This window comes from Dufourea novaeangliae, unplaced genomic scaffold, assembly GCF_001272555.1.
Source record: "Dufourea novaeangliae isolate 0120121106 unplaced genomic scaffold, ASM127255v1 scaffold78, whole genome shotgun sequence".
Taxonomy (NCBI): Eukaryota; Metazoa; Arthropoda; class Insecta; order Hymenoptera; family Halictidae; genus Dufourea; species Dufourea novaeangliae.
Genome location: NW_015373959.1, coordinates 1446406 through 1470310, shown reverse-complemented (window position 1 = coordinate 1470310; position 23905 = coordinate 1446406). Strand labels below are relative to the sequence as shown.

At 35.8% G+C, this 23905-nt stretch overlaps 2 protein-coding genes across 5 annotated transcripts; both read right to left on the bottom strand.

The window, feature by feature from the left end:
* Positions 1–1991: 1991 nt before the first annotated feature.
* LOC107186416 (ubiquitin-conjugating enzyme E2 Q2) lies at positions 1992–6211 on the bottom strand. Its single transcript, XM_015574276.1, has 6 exons — positions 5944–6211; positions 4159–4506; positions 3910–4069; positions 3671–3822; positions 2646–2943; positions 1992–2524 (listed from the first exon to the last, which is right to left on the bottom strand). Exons 1-6 carry the CDS (start codon positions 6103–6105, stop codon positions 2493–2495), a joined length of 1152 nt encoding a protein of 383 aa, XP_015429762.1. The 5' UTR covers positions 6106–6211; the 3' UTR covers positions 1992–2492.
* Positions 6212–9585: 3374 nt separating this feature from the next.
* Positions 9586–17594, bottom strand: LOC107186378. Of its 4 annotated transcripts, none has more exons than XM_015574227.1 (7): positions 17415–17594; positions 13744–15092; positions 12023–12201; positions 11368–11394; positions 10362–10592; positions 10015–10272; positions 9586–9936 (listed from the first exon to the last, which is right to left on the bottom strand). In XM_015574227.1, exons 1-7 carry the CDS (start codon positions 17494–17496, stop codon positions 9744–9746), a joined length of 2319 nt encoding a protein of 772 aa, XP_015429713.1. In that variant the 5' UTR covers positions 17497–17594; the 3' UTR covers positions 9586–9743. The 4 variants fall into 4 exon arrangements, with proteins under 4 accessions (XP_015429713.1, XP_015429714.1, XP_015429711.1 ...); XM_015574228.1 differs by having other exon boundaries at positions 17436–17594; XM_015574225.1 differs by lacking the exon at positions 17415–17594 and adding an exon at positions 16890–17227.
* Between the last annotated feature and the right edge of the window lie 6311 nt (positions 17595–23905).

Sequence of the window (23905 nt, the reverse complement as noted above, 5' to 3'; positions counted from 1 at the left end):
ACATACACGAATCGGAGCGTGTGTATAATGAATGCGTACATGCATTGTTGTATGTATGCGTGGGTGTATACATGAGGACATGTGTTTCTTGGATGTGTATGTATGTATGTATGTATGTATCTGCGCATCTGCGCATGTACGTGTTCGTGTACGTATGGGTATGTATGTACGAAACAAGTCGCGTAGACGTTCTGGGAACGGCGTCAAGTGTTCACCAGTAGATTAAAGCAAACATCGTTTAAGAATGTATAGAAATTCGCTTGTTTAGAACGCATACGCAATAGTTTGGCCATCGACATTGCCGTACAGCGCGAATTAATCGCTACTACAAACTAGGGACAAACTCATCGAATAAAAAAAGAAATCAACAAGATTCGTAATAGCGAAACATAAACGAGGAACGAGTGTCGTTCATAAAAATAAAACGTATAATGGACGGAACAAATGTAGCGACTTTCTTGTGACCTATTCAGATTGACCTGTTTAAGCGATATATACGTGTGTATATATATATATATATAACACTTGGTCTGTTCCAAAATTCTTGACATCCATCATCGCGCAAGATCTTCAACGTTTGGCACTTCATGGTGTTTTACGAAATCCCTATATTTGTTCCACCAGGTATACATGAATAATCTCGTCAACGCCGAAAATACATATGCAATGATAATATGCGCGTTTTATCAATTTGTCAAAGAAAACCCTCGCCTCGTGATCCTCGCGGTGCCATTGATTATACAAGTACCCTCTCATCTCGTCGTTTTCTTAACTGGCCCGCGTGGTGGGCTCACAACCCCCGGCACGAATTCAATTTCCCTGATGTTATTAATGCCTCGAGACACGTATATACGTAGAGCTCGAATTGCAAATCAGTGTCACGATATATATTCATATATATATATATAGATATATATATGTATAGATTACTACTAAAAAGTTCACTTCGAACGTACACCCAACATACAGACCAAACGCTTTTCATGTGTATCACCAGCACATTAATCGCTCGGTAAAACGATATAACAAAATTGTGGGTCGTACCAAACGAGTCACACAACCAAAATTTTGTATTTCGTTTCGTCGTTTTTCTTTTCTTTTTGTTTTCTTTTTAATCTTAGAGTTTTAAGACAAAAGGACTCTAAAGAGTTCTTTCTCGATACGTCAATATACGAACGCGTGTATGTACAACTATACAAACCTTACCTACGTTTTCTTCAGTTACGTTAAGGAAATATATATTCTACCTAATATTGCTATGCGTCTCCTATACGTATAAATACGATCAGAAATTGAAACGTGAAGTTCGAAAGCTGGTTTGAATGCAATTCAGGTCCAATGCACGAGATGAAATACGACTGATAATTATCGTTTACGCGGAGAATGTACCCTACGTCCATTATCGTTAGTAACGCTGCGAGATTGTGATTACTTAAAATATGTAAAAAAATACTTTGTTTACAAGACAAGTGTAAGGTCTCTGTATAGATAAAAGAAAGTAGTACGGAATAAGATACTTCTGATTTGTGTGCGACGTGCAGAATTTTAAGAAAGCTTGAAACTAACGGTATATACCCTCTAGAGCCTCTTAATTATGTAACTGCAAGATTAGCGTTCTGGGAATTATGTGTCTCATTTCAAGGTACATGTTTTAAGTAGTGGTTTGGTTGTGTGCTCGTTCACATGTCTGAACAATACTTGTCAATGAATGAAAATATGATCGATTAATACAAAAGATAATAAAAAAATTCGTAATTTATCCCCAGAAACATCGGTATTCTCGTATTTCCCTTTTTTGATTCCTAAATCGTTTTACTGAATACCATTTAACAAATGTATATACCGAAACAACTTATGTTCACGAATTGCACGATGAATGAATAAGAATTAAAATTATAATAAAGATAGAATATGGAAACAAATGAAAGCTCACAATCATACAAAACATTTAGAAAAATTCTTAATAGAACTATCTAAGTTACTAACTGTCGTGATCCCCCTGTTGAAAAGGACAGGTAGCACGGATTGCGCAAACGCATTTCGCAGAATGTTTCGTTTGTATAACAGTGTTTCGTACGTACGTACAGCATACAATTTGTACATTCACGAAAGGGGAAAGAAACGAAAAAGAACTAAGATTAACTGTTGTTTGGAATAATGACGACTCTTAGTTAATTCCGAACGTAAGAATCAATTCCAGATAGAAAAAAAAACGATCATTGTCACATTTACAAATGCGATTGGCGATCTAATCACTAATTACTGAAAAATCTATGCATACGGAACTAAACACTTCACTGTTTGCGCGGCAGCCTTCTCAGGCATCAAAGGAATTATGCTTTAGATTAATTCAGTATCTTAAGTTACCTAGTTAATGTTGTGGTTTCGTGTATTAAATCATTATCGTAACAATTATTTGTTGGGCACACACCGAATTAAAGTCTCAGCTGTAAGCACGCGTCAAACTTTTCTTTCTTCGGGACTCCTGTTCATTAGCCATCCTCTTTTGGAGGTGTAAACCAACCTACAAGAATATTTTAATAAAGCATACCTCGTTTTTTTGCTGATTAAAGCAAATTCGTTGCAGATCTGTGGGTTATTCCGATAGCAATAAAATATAAATACTTTACCACTAGAGATCTTACCATTCTTTTCATGTATTTGTACCAGAGATTTGAATGACTGTTGTGCACGTGCTAAACTGTACTGGCCTTGTCCACCACATACTTTGGCAGTGCTGCCAGATCCTTGAAACTGTATACGTGCTTTTCCCTTCACCAATGTCGCTGAAATCTGCATGATGACTGCTTCTACTGTATACGCTGAACTCCAACCTTGTTTTGTTAAAAGCTCCATGCAAATAGCTCCTCCTATAAGGACATATCCACCAGAGATCATGGGATATACAACTCTGACAAATGGGGGCTCGAATGGATAAGTTTCCTGCAACAACAGAACTGGAAATAAGCTTTCTTAACCGAAAAAATTAGCATTTATCAATTCAGACCTTAATATTAAAAATTAAAATAGTTTCAAACCACAGCATCAGATATTAAGTACCAGAAAAAGTTCATGCGATTTTATAGTACAACCACGTAACACTATTTAATTTCCTAGCATTTCTGTCATGTTATACAAGCTTGTACATTCCATTAATCGAATCTTGGATATTAGTATGTAATATGCACTTCATTGCCATTTTAATCTCTTACGCTGGAAAGACGTACTACACACGTCGAAATTACACGTATTTGTGACCTGGCTGCCAGCGCAAGTGCTTAAATATGCTTGTTTAACAAAGAGTTTAATATGAATAAAAGTAAATAGTAGTTGCGTGAAGAGAGGTCAAGACTGTATGATAGATTTATTGAAACTTCTGAAATCATTTGTCTATATCTATAAAATGTAAAAGCACAAATTTAATAGCCTAACTATGATTAATTATGTACTAACAATGCAGTACTGAAACAAATAAGAAATTAGATCCCTATATGAGAACTATGCATACAGAATAAACTTTGTATCAATATCGATGGTTCATCAAACAATAACGAAAATTTGTTATGAATTTACTGTTGATAAAAAGCTGCAGAAACTTTTTCAAGTACCTAATATATTTTGATATTTTTACACTGTACATATAAATAACAATTTCAAATGCATAAGGTACCTTAAAAAGCATATTGAGGAGAATACTATCTTTGCCTTCCCTTTCCTTCAGAAGTATGAGATCACTGTGTAAAGGTGAATCAGGATCAACACACATCAGCCTGATATTCCATTCATACAAACTGTCATTTACTAATTCTATGCTATACATTCCTGTAACAAATTTGAAGAGCATATTCAAATAGAGTGATTAAATGAAATCACACATCAATTTATAAAGATAAGACTAAATAATGGTACCTTTTTTGAAACTCTCACTTCTGTAAATGTCACGTAATTCTTTCATGAGTCTGTCTGTGGCCTGTACACTTCCGCAAGGAGAACCTTTTAAATAGTCTTGCCTTTGATTTTGTCTCAACCTTTCTAAGGTTGCCAAGTGTTCCAGATCCATTTCTTCACTCTATAAAATGCCAATAAACACAGTGATTACAAATACAAATAATACAATATGAAAATAATATTTGTATTTATTATTTTACCCCTTTTTACCTTCATCTTGCTAGTTGCATCTCCTTCATCCATATCTAAATGAAGGTCTTCCTCAGCCTCACTCTCCTCATCTTCATCCATATCTTCTGCATCGTCAGATTCCATCCTTTGCACAGCAGCTTCATTTGTTGCTCCCAAACGCAATGGATCAAATGCTGTTCTCAATCGTTCAACATCAGGTGGTTCCGGTAATGAGTGAAGTCTACATAATTCTTTCAAGAGAATCCCAACTTGATTAATGACATGGTTGTCACGACCAGTGGTATTACTTAAAATTTGTACCGCGTTTGTGATACTAGTATCCTCTGATTCTGCAAACCATACTGGTGGTGTAGAGGGGTACGTTTCCTGTGAAACATTGATTAAGGTTTCTGTAATCATTTCACAAAGCTTATAATTAAAAAAGATTATAATTAATTCTACTAATGAATTAATTTTTTATTTTGTAAATATAAAAGACAGTAACATTTAGAATCAGAAAAGTCAAGACTACTTTGAAATTTATACCTGTAATCAATAACAAATGAAATAAACGATATTCCAAATAAAATTATGATAAGCTGCAATTACCTAACAAGTGTTTATCAAAGATGTTTACAAGATATTTAGATATGGATGTATCGGGAACTATAATTGGTTTAAATATCGATGCCACGTACGCGCAACACTAATCGTAAATTAATTAGTAACGTCAAACAGTGGTCACCAGCGGGAGGTAAACACTATGTAGATAAAGATTATCGATTTTTCTAACAGTCGAATACACAGAATGTAAATAGTAACGCACGCAATCAATATTCGCGAATTAAACCCAGCCACTGAACTTCTGTTCTGCTTCATATTATACGAAAAAAAAAACTTTTAATATTTTTCTACGTCAAATTTTAATCGTGTTTAAACTACCACATATATTATAATTGAATTCAAAAATATAATTACTATGTGTTTCGGCTTGTATTCAACATTACATAGTTCATCTGAGAAAAGAAACATACAACAATTCTTTAAATACACATGCTGTTTTCGCATACGGAACTTGATACATTTTAAGTTTCGATGCACTCGGTGTCTCCATTTATCCATTACAAATCAATCATTTGCAATAAAACAATACAAATCCTACTTATCAGGAGTAATAAATATATCTCCTAACAATGTTTAAGACACCACAAATAATACTTCATGACAATTGAAGATAATTTCGCATCAAAAGCAACGGTAATAGCAACGGTAAGAGCAACGCAAATGGATATATACTCATAGTTATCTGACCTATCTGTCGAAATTATCTGATGTACAGAAAATTAATAACTGCGTGCAAATGTAACATAATTGACTAAATGGTCAGAGAAATCTAAACGAAATACATTTCTTTTGTGTCTATGAGTACAAATGGAGAGAACAGATACTATTATGAGGGGCTTACCCTCTATTTGTGACATACATTGACCTCTGCCGCAATATTAATTCGTCTGAAAATCTCCACGGAAACTAGCTAATTGAAACGAAAAAGAATCGATCGTGTCTACAAGAAAATCGTCTAAAGCAGAACGAGGATACCCTGATTGAGAAAAACATGCACGGTGGATGGACACAGACTAAGTGCTGCCCGGGCATGGCTCTTGTCAAAGGCCTAAATAATAACACAAGTGTTATTGTTTCTTTGTCCGATCGGATGTAGACAACGATGGGGAGTTAACGTGGCCCCGTGCGAATAGAAAAACGGTGTCGACGGCCCCGAATCGATTCAGCATCCCAAATCGTTACCATGCGTGTCACACTTACTGTAATATTGGCGTGTATTTCGTATTTCTTCCCATTTTTACCGACGAACCTACAGTTTAGTTCGTCCACACTCGCAGACATTATCTGAAATCTCTCATGGTTCTTAGAGAAGACGGACTCAAGAGTTTTGATCTCCAGCTTAAGGGTGGTCAGACAAGCCATTTGGGGGAGCGTACAAGTGTGCTGTACCCCAAATTTTTCGGCGGTGCTTGCTCCAAAAAACACAGCAACCCGAAAGAAACACGACGTACCCGATGACTACCCGACAAAATGGCGACCGCTACTGACTACTTCGGCCAGCATCGTGAAATTTCGTTCGCCACCGACATAGATGCCAGCACTAAGCAATTCAAAAGCACTGACGTCCTTCCGGTCCAACTGAGTGCTGTTGAACGTGTGAGAGGCATTTAAAATTTCAGCTTTTAAATATTTTAAATAAGTGTCTTCGAAATGCATGTAAGAGAAACGATGTTTCAGTTGATACGTAAAACTTTGAAGAATAGAATTAAATAGTTCTTCAGGCATCGAGCGTAAATGTAATGAAAGTAATTCGTTTCAATTTTAAATGTTCAAATCCTCGATCTTAATGACAGTGAACATAAAGTAGATAGATATACGAAAGAGTACATAAACCAAACAGCCGTGACCTTTTGATTGCTCTTTTTGTTTCTTTTTATACAATACTGACTGAAGGCACATACAACTTAATGATAATTTTGCACTATTTTCAAATTATCCTGAAATCAAATGACTTCAAATAATCAATTAACTACAAAATTCACATAATATTTTATGTTATAGTCAAAGTATATCTTAGTCTCTTCTAGCTCTAATTTACTACTATAAAATATTCTACAAATTTAAACAAAACTATGCAAATATTTATGTATTGTTGTCATACTTTAAATACATGTATTATTAAATCATAATGTTTCATAAGATCAGCATATGATTGCAGAATTTATAATTCAGACGATACATATATTATATGCATATAAAATACGATTTTTGTAATGAAATATTAGTTCAATTAATTGTAACTCGTTCTTTATTCTTGGTATTTGTATCTTAAATTAAACAAGTAAATACTGTTATGACATATGATACAAGTTATTTAACATACACTGTACCGTAATATTCCGAAGGACGGCCGTTAAAAACATGTTGTTAATATATTTAATCTAATAGAACCATTATGTTCTTAACGGTACATTATGAACGACTGAGTGAAGTTCGTACATTTTGATCACGTAGAAAATAATCAACACTTTATTAATTATATCATGAATTTATTTGAAATGTCTAGTACTTCTAATTCTTATGATCTATATGTACAGATGATAATGTGATAAAGTATAATACACGCATTATTTTAACATGTGTTAACAAATAAATGCTCTAATCTAACATACTAAAAATAATTAAGTTTTAATTGTTTGGTTGGACTGGATCCACAAATCACTTGTTTTTTATTTCGAAACACACTGCAAACAATATATTACCGTATTTCCCACCTGTGATAGGAATTGTTTATGAAATAATTCAAGAAATTCTTCGAACTTGAATATTCATTGATGAACTGATATTTACATGCCCTGCATAGGCTACATGTAGATAACTAAATAGGTAAATGTACCTCTCATGTGATTGATTCTTCGTACATAAAAAAATTGCATTTACTTATAACAATGTGTGTGCAATGTAATACAATAACATTAACGAAATGAACTTTACTAATAATTTACATCGTTTATTACAAAAAGAATGAAATATCTACAGCAGTATCTTACATACACTTGCGAAGAAAAGCAATGTTTATTAAACGATAATTATCGCATCCATGTATTTCGATAATGTATTTATATTAAAATATACAAATTTTAATCTGGCACGTTATTAGATATAAACAATAAATATTTTTGTTAATATTATTGCACAGACATCCACATCGAATACTTTTTGTGTACGAATTTCTTGTGTTATTTTTGTATTCCTTTTATTTTTTTAGTGTGCCAACATTAGAAAAGGGTAGACACCAGTCCATTGGTATATAGTCTTTTCAATGGCAATAGAATCTTTGAGAGTTATGATATGACTAAATGTAATTTATAAATAACAAAATATACCATTTCCACCGTAACTTTTATACATATACATACTTAGTTTGTTTTATGCAATAGTAATAGCGAATGTGAAAGTTAATCAGTCAGTAATACTAATTTAAGCCTCTTTCCTGAGGGCGGGACCAGTTGAAACCGCGTACTTATACGCCATATTGGATTTCACTTTTATTAGTTAGTCGCACCCTACTTGTTCTTTATCCCCCGAAGTAAATATAGAAAATTACATTAAATAATTAGTTTTAAACGAGTTCGCATTTGTACCTATATGTGAAAGTATAGATTTCAAACGGAAGACCATCTCAGGCGGCATTATATGTTCTATGATCTGTCAGTTTAAAAACATGAAATAGTGTTCCCACATTATCTGATTCCAACAAATTACTTAATACAGATTTTCCATGTGCAAATAAAAATCTGTTATGTTAATATTGAAAAATTAACATCCATGAGATATGTTTGCCCTTGATAAATACCTAACAAGTATTCTATTAATAATAACTGAACTACTGAAACGGTTTCTAACCCTGTATAAACGATTTTTCGACTACGAATTTATTAAGCAATTCACAATACTTATTAAGCGTAACATAAAGGAACGGTACGATCTAATGTCTTCGAAAAGAATCAATTGCATTTCGTGAACGTTTTCTGGAATGATTGTACTCGTGTCTCATTTGATAAATAATTCATATCTCATTGATTGTTAATGTATATCATGTTTTTACAAGTATCCTAAGCTGCATGTTGTTTTTTCCTTGTAATATTTACACACTGACAATATCGGAACAGAATTAACTGCATCACTGTGTACGGTGATCTTGATAATTGAATTTTATAAAATAGATTTTCCCAACATTCAAAACAATGTTTCACCTAATAAGTCTTGCTAAACTCACGTCACAATTTATATTAAATCATTGTTGTGAATTAGTAACGTTTTTAAATTATTTTGCAGCTAGTTATCAGGATACATATTAGCAATAGCTAGGAACTTGAAGAAGCATTACTTCCGTTTCTTTAAATATACAAATGCCAAATTTCTTTTGATATCCGTTCAATGTGGAATGCAGGTGAATTTTAAACAACACACCTAATCCACTTTATGTCCATCAATGAATCGCATATCAGCACTTTCTTTCTCCGGATCACATATTAAGATTAGAACTTTTATTTTATTTACAAAGAAATACTACACGTAAGATACTCTGCAGCAGAGGTAGAAAAATGAAACGAAATTAAAAAATGAGGAATGGTCTTATTGATAGTTACGATAGTCTCCGTTCGTGCTTTTGTTCCGTTTAGGAACTTTCAGCTTCAAACGAAAGATCAAAGAAATATGTTGTTAATTTTAATACAAAAAGCATATTCGAATTGCCAACTGTGCAACGCTAGTTTTATACATTTCAGTTTTATTTACAAGCAGGACACTCGTCTCATAGATACACTTTGGAGAAAGAAGTAGCTCACAGTATGTCACAGATTCCTTGTATGTAAAAGGTAATCCTTTAGTTTCGTGCACTCTCTCTGGCACATGACGTCAATATAGTTTCATCTGTGTTTTACGTTTCCTCAGAACACGTAATTCTGCTTTGTTACACATGAGTCAAAAATGATCGGGTTCATTTAGAACGCCGAATGATAATAGTCATAAGTAGGCCAGTAAGGCTGTAGCCAGTCCTAGCTAGTGCGTTGCCGCTTTTTAGCTTGGTGTTCCTCAGAGGAATGGGCCGGTACTGGCATGACCATGTCTGCATTGAACATGTACTTTAGTTGGGGCATGTATTTCATTATACTTTTTACTTGTATTAAAGGTAGCTCTTCGTTTAGAGATGAACACTTCCCTGCTTCCATTAACATTTTCATTTGTAACCTTTAGTAAAAAAAAAATTGAAATTAATATTCACTGATATCAGTTACCAGAATATACGCAATAGCAGAATAGTCTTACCTGTTTCCTTGATATAAGTCTATGTGCAAGACATCCGTAAGGACTTGTCGACAACTATTGATGCTACAGGCAGGAAAATACTGAGCGACGAAGTCAGGAAGCGTCATCAACAATTCGGAATAGATATATGGCTTGAAATTAATACAAGGTACCATTTTGTCTTCGACCAGTGCTTTTTGAATTTGATAAGGTTGAACTTGACAGGTTGATATATGCGTCTCTGGGATTGGTATCAGTGGCTTTCGACCTCTTGAATCTCTGTAAGTGTACATTTAAAATTTATATATGTAAAAATATGAATGATGTATATAAAACAAAGATATAATATATATTATATACATGCATACCTGGAACTATTACTGCTACCATTAACTGGTATTAATGGTGGAGGATATTTTGTATGAGATGTGTTGTGTACAGATGGTGTATGCCTCTGTGGATGCAACAATGTGGGTGCTGAAGTAGGGGTCGGCATCAGAGCTTGTACTTGTTCACTTAGACCAAGCATTTGAGGGTATGTACTTGCAGTGACAGCATTAGGTACACCTAAGCTAGGTGTGGTATATGTAGATGTAACCCTAAAATAAAAAAAATGTTCATTAAACTTTAAGAAATATAAAAATCTAACATACAATTCTAGATAAGCTAATTTTTAATACTTGGGAAATATAAAATATTTACTAATATTTGATGTTGTATACATTTCACGTATTATCTATATATCCTTATAAACATCGTATTAAAGCAAAACGAAATACATAGAGAAATATGTACATTAAGTATTAAATTTTAACTAATACATTAAAAATTCCCTACAAAATGTATACATCGGTTTATTATATTTAATAATATTAATTAAAACTGCAATACTATAATAGCATTTTATATGAATTATCATAAACTTTAGTACCTTATTCCCTAATAATGTAAATGAAAAATACCTTATACTAAGAATGAAATTAGAATAATAAATTAATAAACCAAAACAACCAATGTACATGTGTTGCCATGACATAATAAAACTAAATAAAAATTATTTATATTTCCCATGTATATCAACATCTAATTTAATGAAATATGAGAGAAGAAGAAGGTGATTATGATTTAAATTGTAAATAAATTTAAAAAAAATGGTTACACTCTCAAAGTGAGTATCTATGTATAGTAAATTAAAGAAATAAAAAAAATTAACAAATAGTAAATACATAAGTAAAGTTTAATGAGGCGATACAGGCAATATGTAGTTATTGCGTTTTGCAAGAAATAAAAAGTTTGTTAATCATAGTATTTTTGTGCATGCTATCTTACTTTTATGTAGTAATCATGACTATAGTACATTTTACAGGGACTCACCAGTCATCCTTCCCATAGGTTGGATAACTATACAAAAAAATCATACATTGTATGTACAAATGCAAAAGGCTATAGTGCAGGTTCACCACATAATAAATAATAAAGTTTTGCAAATACGAACTGTGTACTTTCAAATAAAAGAAATGGTTCCCTAAAATTTAATACAGCATGCTTATTGTACTCTAATAAATACTGTATTAAGTGGATTTATTTTCAACTAAAAGTATTACAAATTTTTATAAATAATAAATATATTTAAAAGTTTCAGTACTAAACGATATATCTATTTATTTAGTGAACATTTATATTTAATTAACAATGTATTGTATCTTATGCAATATATTTTGAATAATATTTTGAACAGAAACAAAATTATAATTAGCACTCAAGTAGGAAATAATTTTAAATGTGAATAGATTTAATCGATATATCTCACTGCGTGCTTTGTAACATTGAACTTACATCTAGTATACAATTTACTGTATTCAATCACTAAATTGAAAGCAAGCACAAAGTATTGATAATGCTATATAAAACAAGAGAAGATGCTGAATGTGAAAAAAAAACCGAAATTTTCTTGAATATTTGAAAGCTTTATTTTTTATAAAAACATCTTAAGAAACATACATTTTCAAGAATGTAATTTGTTACTTACCCAAGATTAGGTTGACTGGAATGGACTGTTGCTCTTACAAGAGGGGGTGGTTGGGCCTGAACAACAGCCTGCATAGTTGTAACTGGATATACTCCAGGATACTGAGTTGCTGTATTGCCGCCACCCCCTCTACTCCTACTTGATTGTTGTGTATAAGTTTTTTGTTGTGCAGATATTTGCTGCAATGTAAAATTGATATCACTAAATTAAAAAAATATATAATGAATTATACTTTTAGTATAAAAGTAAACATTATTTTGATTCTTGCTGTTAAGACACTTATTGTTAGTAAATGTTTCAATGTACAATGCTTTTAATAGTTCATATAGATACTCCCCTACAGTAGAGATATAATTCTTGGTTTACGTATATCTCTATAAGCGTTTTCTAGTGTAGATTATTTTAATACAGAGTGTCCCAGATATAGGTCGAAATATTGTAAAGGCAGAAGAGATTCTTTAATGGAGTAAAAATTGTTCTGTACATAGTATTATGTCCAGTCTGATTTCATTTGCAGGAATAACACCTTAAAGATTTACAACATTTTCACCCAATTCTGATGTACTAATAAGCATACAATTTTCTAATTTTGTAAATTTATGAAAAAGTCCATGAAGAATATTATAGTTCAGCTGTTATTAAACTTGACAAGTTCAAAAAGTGTGTAAAATGAGTTCAAGCACACATATATATATATAGTGTAACTCAAGAGACTATTATCCTTATCAACTATTCCAAATGATCCAGTATACAATTCATGATGACACAGCTAAGAATTCTCTGCAAAACGAAGTAGTGTTTCACATTATAAGATAAATTGTTATTAGCTGATTTTTAGTTGTAAAGCAATCTCTGACAAGGAAACAGCCCCAACTTCGGATCGCTGATTTTAATCAAAATTTTAAGGCATATTGTGATACATCAAAATGATTTTTAGAAGGGATGATTTGAACTCTGACCGTCACCGTAGAAAACATGAACGTCGCCCAACCACGCTACAACATTCGGGAATAATCGGGCAACGTATCTTATATGTAAGTCAGGTGGAAAACTTCAAAAGCAAATAACTCTAAAAATAAAAGAGGAAGACGCCTACTATAGGTCGTGATGTTTCGTTAAAATCAACGAACCGAAGTTGGATCCCTCTACTTGTAAGAGAACCTTAGGGTGTTCCAAACAAAATCCACTTTGTCATACAACTGAAATGTCTAAACCAACAACCTAGTTAAGTGTGATTGTCTGACCAATATTTTTTAAATACTCTCTATCCTAAAATCATGCTACTGCTTTTAAGGTATTACCTATTAACGCAAAATGGAAACAGACTGGACATGATATCGCAGGATCCTTTTTTGTATATTTGAACTCCTTTACCACCCCGCTTAACCCTTCTAATTCAATGAGCCGATTTGAATCGATTCAGTTAATGTGCGAAGATTCTAGATATCTACGCATTTAAAGAAGCTATTCGGTAACTGCAGCATATCTCGAAAAACATGTCATAACTAGAAATTTTTTAAATAAAACCTTACATCCTCTTGTTTCTCCAGTGGGACTTCAAACAATACACGAGGAGCATCTCATGCCGAAAGCAGAGGAGTTAATGTACCTCAACTAATATCAGAGACCGACTGTGTTATTAAACATCTTTGGACATTTAAATAGTTACACTCGCACTCTTTTGCTTAGACTGTAAAAGAATGAAACTAGTAAAAACTTACATTGTGCATGTTTAAGGACGACGGCATTCGTATAATGGAATTCGCCTGAGAAACGAGCGCCGTTTGGAAAGTAGGCTGACCACCGACAAGTCCCGTCCACCCGTTCACGTTCTGCACCGTGTTCAACATTGGTTGCGATACAATGTTTGGTCGTCCGGAAGACAGTGCCGTCGGCGAAGGATGCGCGGGATGCGTAGTCGCGACGGGCCTCGGCTGGCTAACACCACGTTGTACTTGGGACGTATTGGCAACTGGTCCACGCGGTAACAGATTATGCAAAGGTGCAGCACGCGCGTTAAGTGTCGGTTTGTTTACGTTATTTTGCACAGAAACAGGTTTCGTCGCAGGCGGTGTCGGTGGTTGTTTTGTCCAGCCACCGCCACCACCGCCACCTTTACTATTCACTAACAACTGAGAGTCCATAACTTTGGTCGGCCAATAATCCTCGAACCCGGTCCCGGGTGGGAAGTAACTTTTAATGTCATTCAAACTAATCACTGAGCATGTCTCACTCGCAAACAGTTCGTTACGTATACCCTGTACTTTGCAACAAAACTTTAAATACGACAGGTCCCAACCTTCGAGCTTCTCCGCTTTCAGTTTCAGATTCTCGGTCTCGCCCTCGAAATAAAACAGGGGAACGTATTGTAGATCGTCCTTCACCGTGTAAGGAACTACCGATTCCTTGTTTATTCGAATAAAACCGCATTTGTCGGCTTTGTGACCACCGGACACGTTAGGATTAGTGCCGGCCGTCAATTTTGTGTAACACACGTCCAGAAAGGTGTAAAATTCCTTCGCGTCCGAAAGCCGTACCACCAAGTCTTTACAGGTGAATTGTTCACGACCGAATTGATTCTCGCAATGTTTCACGTTGATCTCGGTGAACAGTTTACTCTCTGCTTCGGTGATATAATAACTCCGTATGCATGTGCAACTGTAGATGTCCGAGTGCAGATAGCTCAGGTACTTGTTCAGTAGCTTAGATTCTAGGATCCGTACAGCGCAATACTTCTCGCCCGAGCGAAATATGTACGGTATGTGACAGTCATCGAAACTCGTCCACCCGAATCGGCCTCTTTGACTGTCGTCATCGGGCGGCAGTTTTCCTTCCGCCGTGGAGGGTTTCGTTGTGACGCCGGTGGACGAATCGGCTGGCCTTTTATTCAAATATCCTAAGATACCAGGAAGATTCGTTTGCGGAAGGAGACACTGAGGAGGCCGTTGCTGCGGTGCCCCTGGCACCCCGCACACCATTTTCGCTTTGTTTGCTTCCACCATTTTGGCAGCCAATTCTCGGATTTCCGCTTCATCGGGAAGTTCTTCTTTAACGACAACCTTATCAAACCCTAAAACAAATACAAAAAAACATACCGTAATTAATTCAAATGATCGACAAGTTGGTGACTTAACATAATTAACCCATTCGGATAAAGCAACGAACTTTGCTGTACCTAAATGAAGCGACAAATCTTATCTGTGAGTTGAATTCTACCATGAGACGCTACATGTCCATCGTTATAATGATAAAAATAAAAAAATATTTTGTGGCTTATGCATTAAACAGATACATTACTAGGTTGTTAATAAGTTAGAGTTACAGAGAGGAGTAGTCACGTTACCCATACCATTGGATAATATAATTACGTACGGTTAGTATAAAAGTTAATAATTACATAGGTATATGTTCTGAAAATTAGTTCTTCTTGTGACCTAGTATATGTAACAACTTTTCATAAATTATACATGTCCCATCCTGAACAAAAATCGAAAACAACAACCGAATGGGTTAAATGAAGATACAAAATACAATTATCTGCACCTCTGTAAGGAAAATAATCATCCGTCAACGAGGAATCCACACGTACCTAATTTGACTATTATACTGTTCAATTAAACAATACGAAAACAGTTATCTACCGTAGCTTTTTGAAACGAAATAATGAACTTATTTACAACCAATAATAACGAACAACCAATCAAAATTTGTAACAATGAAAATTTTAAACGAGAAAGTATCAAATATACACAAAGTAATGAAAAATTGATCCTTTAAAAAAAAGGTTTAATATAAAAAATTTCATATTATCCCATTTTTCTAGATCATTGTTTATGAAACACAATCGTTGATCGATGGAGAAGAGCGCGGGAAAACAGGTACATATCGCTTGTCAACATACGGTTACGATGTGTAATCGTCAATGAACTCGAACAATTATGCCTTATCGTTCTGACGTACGTATCGTATAAAAATGATGATCCTGCATTATCTCAAACACCATTTAAAGTGTTTCAGATTTAGAAAGTGTTTATACATTGACTTTCACGATGCAGAAAATTTCGATGTTTTCATACCCGTTGTACTTCCGACTGTGCGCATGTCAGACATCGTTTACACAAAAATAATTCGTACGACAGAACGAATAATGCAGCGATACGATCACAATTTAATTAGACTTATTTAAAATTTTGAACAGTACATTTTAAATGCCAAATCGATATGAATGACAACAATCTTGCATACATAATTACGTATGCTTTCGTACGGTACACAGTTATGAAGAAGAAACACGGACAGTGCACTCTGTAACGGACAGTATTACAAAAATCGCTGTTTAATTTATACGGTACATGATAACCGTCATTTTTAATTATCGTGTACGAAAATATTTTTTAAATCTTACTAACGAAATGAAAATCACACTGTACAATGTCACTAACAATTGTGGCAAAATAAAAATGAATCAAATTTGAACTCGATGTAAACGCGCACTCGCAGTTTGGTAAAATGCACACCAGTACTCGGAAAACATCGTGCATATGCATGTAACGCGTGTTTAATAGACACCCCACAATCAATTCTCGTAATCATTTATAATTTGGATGTAATAATTCTCGACAATTGCCTTGCAAGCAGCGTAAAACATTTCACCGTACCTTTCTATAGTATCAACGAACCGAACGAAGGAAAAAAAAAATTAACACACCCTCGCGCTCTTTTCTACCAACATCGATTACCAACGAAAACAAGGCTAACGAAAACCGGGCGGACTTGTATCACGAAGAAATGATCGACGGATTCGATTCACTAATTCTGGAAAGCACAACATCTTTCTTTCGTATGGAAAGATATATTTAGGACGTACTGAGTGACACTTGATCGGGCGCCGTCTGCGACGGATTCCTTCTTTTCTCGAGCCATATGGCGTCCGTGCTGCTATCAGCGTTCGCTGTGTGCATGTCCGTGATGTCGTTCCTCATCTTCGACGGTGTTTACGTGTTGTGTCTTAGTTAAATTGAATATTACATTTCGACGGATGCAAAGGTGGACGCAAACCAGCGAAGAGGTTATACGCGAGTGCGTCCCCGTCTACCGATGTGCACTGTCGATGGGACGACACACGACCATGTTACACGACGAGGAGGAGAATCAGGCTTCGATGGAGGAAAAGTTCCTCCTGTTTCGACTCTCTCGGCTTCTAGTTTTCACGCTTTCCCTCGACGTTTCACTTCGTCCGTTGACTACAATTATAGCAGGTGGTGTGAAACAGTTCATCACGCTCGGCTCTCGCGAGAGAGAAAGAGAGAGAGAGAGAGAGAGAGAGAGAGACACTTAGAGAGGTAGATAAACGTACGTAGAAGACGGTACCCCGTTGACACTGACTACGTACATGTTGTTTGAACGGGCGTACCTCTGGACCCCGGCGAAGCTTTGCCGTTGATTATGGTGCTCTCAGTCGAGGGTAGCGCCATGTTAAGCGGACTTGGCCTCTGTAAATCTTCGATTCCAGGCCGCCCAGTAGGCCATGCCGTAGCATCGAGCTATCTGGCTGCAGCTGCACGGGACACTAGGCATTCCGCGGTCTAGCCGACCGCGAATCCTACGGACCAGAGCGGCACGCTTAGTTTTCCACTCGGACTGTACCGCTAGGTACGTGCCAGTATCGTCCTCCGGGCACACACATGTCCACTTCACTTTAACTTTCCATTTTTAGGAATCCATCTGACGTTTGTATTAGATTCGATGCTTACGATCAATAGTCCTTTTAAATGAACAATTTCGACCGTCTTTATGTGGTCTTTTTTAAATTAACTTTACATTACATTTAATCAATACGCAATGACAAGTTACTCGGTCTTCAGGCTTTATAATGTATCATATACCACGGAAAATTTGTCCCTCTTTAGGAAGATTGATTCTTCGAGTCTTACAGCTTCAATTACGGCAGGTAGTTTGAACTGGAGAATATCATATTAAAAATAAGATTATGACCGGACATATAAATTGCTAATTCCTCGATGCTTTTGTTCTCTTTCTTCATTTAATTGTCGGAGATTTAGATGATACATATTAGTTCAGAATATCTCTATTATTCAGGATAAAAAAGGGATTGAGTGACTACCCGGTAACTGTCGCCATCTATACGCCACATTTGATATTATTAATTGTACAAAGTCTAGTTTCATGGTATGACGGAGAAGTAATATATACACGGGTAATTTGTATTAAAAACGTAAATGTAACTGTACTGCGAGATGATTAAAAACAAGTATTGATGTTAATTAATGCCTTGATTGTTGAAAATGACAAAAGAATTATTAATACAATATCAAATATGAAGAGAAATTTTCTTGTAGAAATGAATAAAATATATAATACGAATGTGTCTTTCTTTATCCTAATTATGATATAGTTGCGTACTTCGATGTTCGATACACAGTAGTATATAAGAGCGTTGCGTGGCGGCAGTCTTTAGTCGAAGCCGAACGGTGACAAGGGAAGGGTGTATTTAACTTCGTAGTATAAAATTCCTAAAAATCTCGAAACTAATTACTTAAATAGTTCTAAAGTTTTGTTCACACATGTGTATACTGTTTAGTATATATTAAATACGACAATATTAAAACACATCACTATGTTGGTGACTGTCAATTTCGTTCGTTTCACCGAACACACGAGTGCAGGGAAAATTAATAAAAACTTGAAAAATCTTTATATCCTCGTTGAATACGCATGTCTGTTCCGTGGCATGTGATCGACGTTCAAGTCTCGACTAATAAAACTTTTATCACTTTTTGTTGTTACACGTATATAAAACATACTTTGTAGTATAGATTAACGCGTTAACAATATGTACCATACGCCACAGTGTACGTGCTTGAAAATTTACACAACGCAATATCGTTTCCGCATTGTAACGATTTGAAGCTGACTGTACGCACATTGTCGACAACGAATAAGAACTGTAGGAAAGAGCGAAGCAGAAACGGGTGGTAAACCTTACAGTACATAACTCGTATATATATATTGTATTTACTCGAAGCACCACGTTTTTGAAATACGCCGAGACGACGAACTGTGTTCTTACACGGTCTGTGTGTTTGAATCTTGCCATTTAATGGCAGTGTTATCCACATTGAACATTCGTGTATATAAATTACTTCAGTGTAATTAATGAGTATTTTGTAACAATATATATACATATTACGTCTGGGTAGGAAATTTATCATACAAATTTAAAAAATATTTTTATTTTTATTGCTCAATTTCGTAAAACTATTAACTGTAATAACAATACATTTTTTTAAAAATAAATTAGTACCAACTTCCAGACTTTTTTTTTAAAAAACATAGTGAAAGTTGGAAAACGAGAACGAATTTTATGAAAGCAACATAGGCTTTTGATTTCTCAAAAAATAAATACTAAATGTGACAAAATATAGTTTGTTAAGATTGCTTAAAAATGGTTTCCTTTGTAAACCGTGTATCCTGTTCCCCCTCCCTCAAATTTTTATTTCTATCATACCATAATTGTGAATAGACACAATGTCTGGCGTTAATCATTACATGGTATCCACTTTCAGTCATAGATATACCATGCTTTGCACAAGGCACATCACTGAATCATATAAATAGGTGAACCATATATCGTTGATCGAATTTCGCATCGTGTGCCAGGGATCGGCTGCAGCAGCTAGGTACATACCGCTCAAAGAGTGGCCAGGGCCAGCGCGTAAGATCGCGCAGACGATGTGACAACGTCGCACGGTCGATATGCTCTTTCAGGCAAAGTGCCAAGATTGGTAAACGCACGCGGGGGTATATAGTCGTGGTTTCAGGTGCCCTTCCCTCCTCTACACCCGCGTTTCACCCCCACTGCCACTCCTGGAACTTACCCGTGAGATTCCGCGTGATAGTGGGGGTCGAATAACAAAAGTGGGGGAACCGAAGCTGCGCAGAACCCAGCCAGACGTACATCGCTGTTTGTGCCTTTGCGCAGCTCTTACATACATATACCCGTCGGCCTCCTATGTACTACATATGTATTATACTTATTATTTTAATCATGATTTACGGTCGCGGTGTTGCCGTTTTTCTCTGCAGGCACGCCCACTCCGTCTCTTTTCTCATTTTTTAGTAATATATACGAATACATAGAAGATGTATGCGGAGAAAAGCAACCTCGCTTGATCGATACCTAAAAGAAACATAATAAAAAAAGCATGCCGAATCAGCCCGTCCATATCATATTAACGCGATCCGAAAGCGGATTTTAGAAGTACGTAAGCAAATATATTTTATAAATGTGTTCAAAGAAAAACGCGAATACAAAGAAAAAGTTTTAAAGATGGACTAATGTTTTAGAAACAAGTAAATGCGAAGAAAATAAAAAGTTTGTATTATTTTTTCTTAATAGATTATTCTCATAGCAAGACAAGTGTCGAACATTATAATGATACGATGTTGCCGTCTCAAAATGGCAGACACGGCCTTGATTAGCCCGACTTCTTCTACGACGTACGTTGGGCCAGTCGTTTTGGCAACGCTGGAAGGTCGCAGCGATCTATTTATAGTGGTCCTCTATTGCTGCTGTTGCTATGCCGAGTGAAGGCACACTAAATGCGCGGGGAGGGGAAGTAGTTGAGAATGGAGGGGGTAGAGATTACTGAAGAACAATATGGCGGTGAACTGGATGTGCCCTCTTCCAATTTATCTATGTATTCTCCTTGCCATAACCACGCTTCCTTTCTCTATCTGTTCATCGTGCTACGGTCTTTTTCTGCCAGTCTCCCTTTTTTTCCCTCTCTAACGACGCGTTCCGTATTATATTTTGTTCAATTACGAAATTACTAGAACAATTTGTTACGTAACGCAGTGAAATATCATAACATTTGGTATAATATAGGCGCATAGCCTAAGCACGTTTAAATGAAACATGCTACCTTCCATCACGATAAGACGAACGACGGCGAAGGTTACCGCCTTGTTCGTTTCACGACAGGAGAAGGAATAAAATCGTGGGAAAGAAAAAAAGAGGTGAACGTTCGATAGCTATGATGGAAAAGGGTCGTCCAAGTATGCTCTATCATTTTTGTAGACGTAATTTTTTGCGCAACTCCGTAGAATTGCACATGGCGGCGTACACTTGTAGCAGCTGACAGTTTTCGTTGTGTGCGTTTCCATGAGTATACAAGCACGCATGCGACGTGCACGAAGCCGTCGCCTCGGGAATGCTCGGCAAACTTCGTGAAACTGCCTCTTTGTTACATCATTCTTCGGTTCTTATGTAGTACATAGGGGCGGGTACATTATATACTGCGCCTGCACATATTTCCCCCCAGCTCTCGCTCACGTACATACAGTGTATATAGTTGCCTTTGCATATATGTGACGCCGCCGAAGCAAACGGGCGGGCGGTCAGGGAAGCGAGCTGCGATCCGTGTTACACGAGGCGTAGAGATCTGAGCAACTAGAACGGACCCAAGTAGACGAAGGAAGGATATGTTTTGTTATCGCTAATTTTATCCGATCTATTATTTAGATGTATCTAAACATCTTTATAAATTATTTCACTGTCAGAACTTTATGACACAGTCGACAGTCTTCGAACTAATATAAACTGTTCTTATTGTTTCTTTTACAGAACAAAAAAAAAGTATTGCAAGAGAAAGTATGCTTTAATAGACATGGCACATATACATACGATCAAATTTTTTGAAAAAGAAAATGTACTGCACACGGTAGCCAGATGTTAACGGCATGGGATGTGTTTATACATTGATAAATTTCATTACGCAGGGAAATTCTCTTCCAACAATCTTGCATATTTGCCAATGACAGTTGTTATACGATAGTTCATGTTAATGACCGTTTCATTGCTATTAATGCTACACACGTGACATCAAAAATTTTATAATTACTTTGCATATGAAGTTGAAGTAATTCCATTTTCTTTCATAACAATTTCAAAGACGGCCGCCATACTATCCCCAGTCAATGTCAGTAATCGATTAACTTTTGATATTCTTCCACCTTTAGTGCTGTATCGTTCTTCACCTATTGATAGTGGAACGATGCATCGACGTTACTAATCACACTAGATTGCGGCGTATACAGTACCACGTGAGAAACTTTCTTTCCAATAAACTAGGTTCTAACCGCACATGGAAATAATTGAAAGATAAGATGACATTGAAATGGTTGATAAAACAAATTATGATCGCGTTTAACAGTCGAAAAATGTCGGTGAACTATACTCTGTGCCAATGCTGTTGTCAAAACAATTTTTTTTTATTGTGCCATTACAAGAGCATGACAGTGGCATTTTAGAGATCCCAATAACACAAGTTTTACCACAAAACACGTTTAATCGCCATATAGCAAGATGTTCTTCTTAATTTATAGTAAGTCAAGAAGTAAATATGGTTGTACGATAAATTACTATTTCAGATTGAGTATAGATACACTTTTTCAAAGAATAAAAACATTTTCTGTACATAAACAATACCCCGTCTTTGAATAAATTTATCATTCGTTTGGAAATCTTGTTAGTAAAAATTGGCACGTTACGAGGTTCATGTAATGTTTTACCTTCGTGTAAGTTATACAGTTCTCTAATTGAAGTATTCGTTACACAGTTTCTTTCGAAAAAACATCTACGATATTGCCAGGATCATCTTACCGTTTGCTTTAAATAAACCGTGACGTCACCCTCTGCAAGCACACGCGAATAAAATGAAATGAGAATTAACATTCTTTTATTGATCATACTTTGAGGTTGCATTAAAATTGAATGTTTTGTTATTCATCATTAAGGTTACAATTATATATAAACAAATGGACTTGAATTCAAATACATTTAACGAAATTGACATTTATTTTAATAAGCGACCACTCAGAACAAAATCAACGAAAATATACATAGTTGTAATGAAGTTAAAAATTGACACGAACTTGTATTCCTCGGTTATTTTTTGTGTGCGTTAGTGCACAATCATGTGATTTCTACATCGTGATGAAAATAATTAATTAACACATTAATTCTTTGTCGCTATGTCGAAATGTTGCCGCATATAGTATGAACAATTTTTTATGTATCGTTAAAGGGCTGACAGTATCATGCAAAATCACCTCATAAACACGCGTCGCAAAAGTGTAGTTACTTTTAGATATTGCAAGAAAATATTAATGCAAAACGTTTTACATAACTGTAAACCTGTTGCCTGACTAACAAAGTACAGCAAGCGTAAGCACACGTGAGTGTAGATATTTACAAACGGGAGAACCTTTAACAACAAAACTCAATGGCAACCGGGGCCGAAGAATATTTGGAAACCACAGAATCGACCGAAATCGTGTGTGTGTGTGTGTGTGTGTGTGTGTGTGTGTGTGTGTGTGTGTGTGTGTGTGTCAGGCTTTTTACAACAGGTAAAACGGCTTCCCGAGTCACCACGTGCCGATGTGGTCAACACGAGTGTGTCGCAGATGTTGACAGGTAGTCGCATCGAAGAACCACGTTTCGCCGGGTTTGCACGAGGCGTAACTCGCAGAAAACACAGAAAGCACGATGTGTGCCTCTAGGCGCTGAACACTACTGATAGACACACAACACTGAGAGGAAATGTGATTGAATGTGATAGGTAGAAAATCGAGTGAGAGACACACCGATCAAGGGGAAAAGGATAGGAATAACCATCTACCGAGGAGAATACACATGCCAGAAGGAGAAAAAGAGACAGAGAATGGCGAAAGGAGAGAGAGAGAGGGGGGGAACGATACGCGCGAGTCTGATGTCGCCGCTGCCGCTGCCGCCGCCGCCACCCATAACCTCAAAGCTTACCTCTTGTGACTCGGGCTTCGACGATTTGTACGTCTTCGTCG

Excerpts from the sequence above, each read along its gene's own strand:
- LOC107186416 (XM_015574276.1), bottom strand. The coding sequence starts at position 6,105 with ATGGCTTGTCTGACCACCCTTAAGCTGGAGATCAAAACTCTTGAGTCC. Across the intron at positions 4,070-4,158 it reads ATGCAACTAGCAAGATGAAG|AGTGAAGAAATGGATCTGGA; the intron begins GTAAAAAGGGGT and ends GGCATTTTATAG. Across the intron at positions 2,944-3,670 it reads TCCTCAATATGCTTTTTAAG|GAAACTTATCCATTCGAGCC; the intron begins GTACCTTATGCA and ends CTGTTGTTGCAG.
- LOC107186378 (XM_015574225.1), bottom strand. The coding sequence starts at position 17,004 with ATGAGGAACGACATCACGGACATGCACACAGCGAACGCTGATAGCAGC. Across the intron at positions 11,395-12,022 it reads TCCAGTCAACCTAATCTTGG|TTATCCAACCTATGGGAAGG; the intron begins GTAAGTAACAAA and ends TTTTTTGTATAG. Across the intron at positions 9,937-10,014 it reads GACTTATATCAAGGAAACAG|GTTACAAATGAAAATGTTAA; the intron begins GTAAGACTATTC and ends TTTTTACTAAAG.